Here is a 1,844-nt window from a genome sequence, read left to right on the forward strand (position 1 = left end):
TCTATGCCCCGCCCCTTCAGCACAGCTCCAGCCTGTCTTTCTCATGCCTGGATGATGCTGCAGAACCTCCCAGACTCTGGCCAGGTGCCCCAGATGCTGCTGCCCTGCGTGGCTTTAGGTGCTGTCTTCTGTCGGGATGTCCTGCAGGGCAGCTCCCCCCTCCCCCGCAGTGGTCCCTCCCCTCCCCCCACCATGGTCTCAATGCTGCAGAAACCACAGCTGAGGCTACTGTCCTCCCAGCCCTGATCATTGGGCAGCTGGTGACCTTCTCTGGGGCCCGTATCTGTTGTGTTGGTAATTAACATCTTACTTACTAATTATCTAATCCACCAATGAGTCTACAAAGTAATATGATTGACTAGATAATAAAGTAAGGTAGAGTTTCCTGCTACATGAATATAAGGGAAAAATAAAACACTCAGGACCCCAGAAAATGCAGACTCTGCTCTTGATATTCATTCAGTAAATATTTACCAAGTGCCTGCTCTGGGCCAAGCACAGCATTAAACGTGGGCCAACGCTGACGAGTAATATGGGGACAGTGCCCATCAACACCAATTATGCCCCATTCACCCGTACGTCAGACTCTAACCATGAAACAGCAGCTGCACAAATAGAGTAAATGTTAAATTTACTATCTGAATTGGGACTATTCTGAGAGAGAAAGAGGGAGCTATTCATACTTACTATGACAGTAAAGCACAAGCCCAGACAGGTGAGTCAGGCAGTATCGTCACTGTACATATGAACCCAATCAGTAACCATTAACCAAATTCACACTGAACTAAAGCTAAACTTAAAAGGAAAAAAGTATGTTGACTTTCTTGTGCTTAAAAATCTCATGTCAGTGCACATAAGTATAGATATACAGTTGAATATAATACTCAATTTTATAATATTTAAACACAATTATCTACATTTTTTCAAAAACAAAATGATGCTTAGTAACATGGACTTCCAGCATCCGCCGAATTACACCTGGGCATCCTGAGTAGTAGCACAGATAACATCAAGTCTATGAAGTGTTGACTTGGAAAATGGAACTTACCTTTGAAACTGGGAAATGTTGCTCACTTCAAAACTGGCATTCAGCTCTCTTCTCAGCACAGAGAAGGTCGCGAGGCGATCATAGCTGGGGGGAAATGCGGGTTAGAAACCCGGTGTGGTAAGAGCAGCTGTTTGTGGTGTGGTGGTATGAAGAAGGAGACAAATCCCAATCACTATAACTTTATGATCTAGACCCAGACTAAAGTATTCATCTAAAACCTAAGTTAGAGGCGAGGGACTCTTCTGACGTACCAGACCCTCACATGTGATCTTGGGGCACACAGCTCCCGCAGGGACTGTCTGAGATGCCAGACTCTGTGACAGCCCCCTGCACAGCACATCTTCAGCCCAAGACTCTCGGGATTCACATCACTGCCTGGCTGTGGACTGATGGTGGCAACAAGTCAAACTCTGTAAACATTTGCCTAAGTGCCAGTTCCTAGCATTATAAATATCCTATCATTGATAACTCCTACCATGGCCACCGCCATAAAAACTGCCTCTTTTTAAAAAATAAAACCTATCTTATTCTCATTATCTTGTGAGCAGGTCCCATCTTGCATTTATTTTTGTTCCCGTGGCTCAAAGAAAATTGCCTAGCAGACAGTAATATATAACAGAGAATGTGCAATTGCATTAATACATTAATGAATAATTTAATATCGAAGCAAAATATCGGGTCATTACCAGTAAGTATGAATATGCTCCTGGCAATGTCATCATATGAATTTGAAAAAGTGCAAACAAAGAAAAGCAAAAACAGCTTTAAATTGCACCAATACAGTATGACCTGGACA

The 1,844-nt window shown here is 43.3% G+C and overlaps 1 protein-coding gene across 1 annotated transcript in view; it reads right to left on the reverse strand.

Annotated features, from left to right (window-relative positions):
* Positions 1 to 1,844, reverse strand: part of LOC103607853 (polycystic kidney disease protein 1-like 1) — a gene marked incomplete at its 5' end in the record, with an annotated part of 92,034 nt that overhangs the window by 22,703 nt on the left and 67,487 nt on the right. Inside the window, one exon of the mRNA XM_008592320.1 lies at positions 1,049 to 1,132. Within this exon, the coding sequence (XP_008590542.1) occupies positions 1,049 to 1,132 (84 nt within the window). The remainder of the gene's footprint in view (positions 1 to 1,048; positions 1,133 to 1,844) is intronic.

This window comes from Galeopterus variegatus, unplaced genomic scaffold, assembly GCF_000696425.1.
Source record: "Galeopterus variegatus unplaced genomic scaffold, G_variegatus-3.0.2 Scaffold7777, whole genome shotgun sequence".
Lineage (NCBI taxonomy): Eukaryota > Metazoa > Chordata > Mammalia > Dermoptera > Cynocephalidae > Galeopterus > Galeopterus variegatus.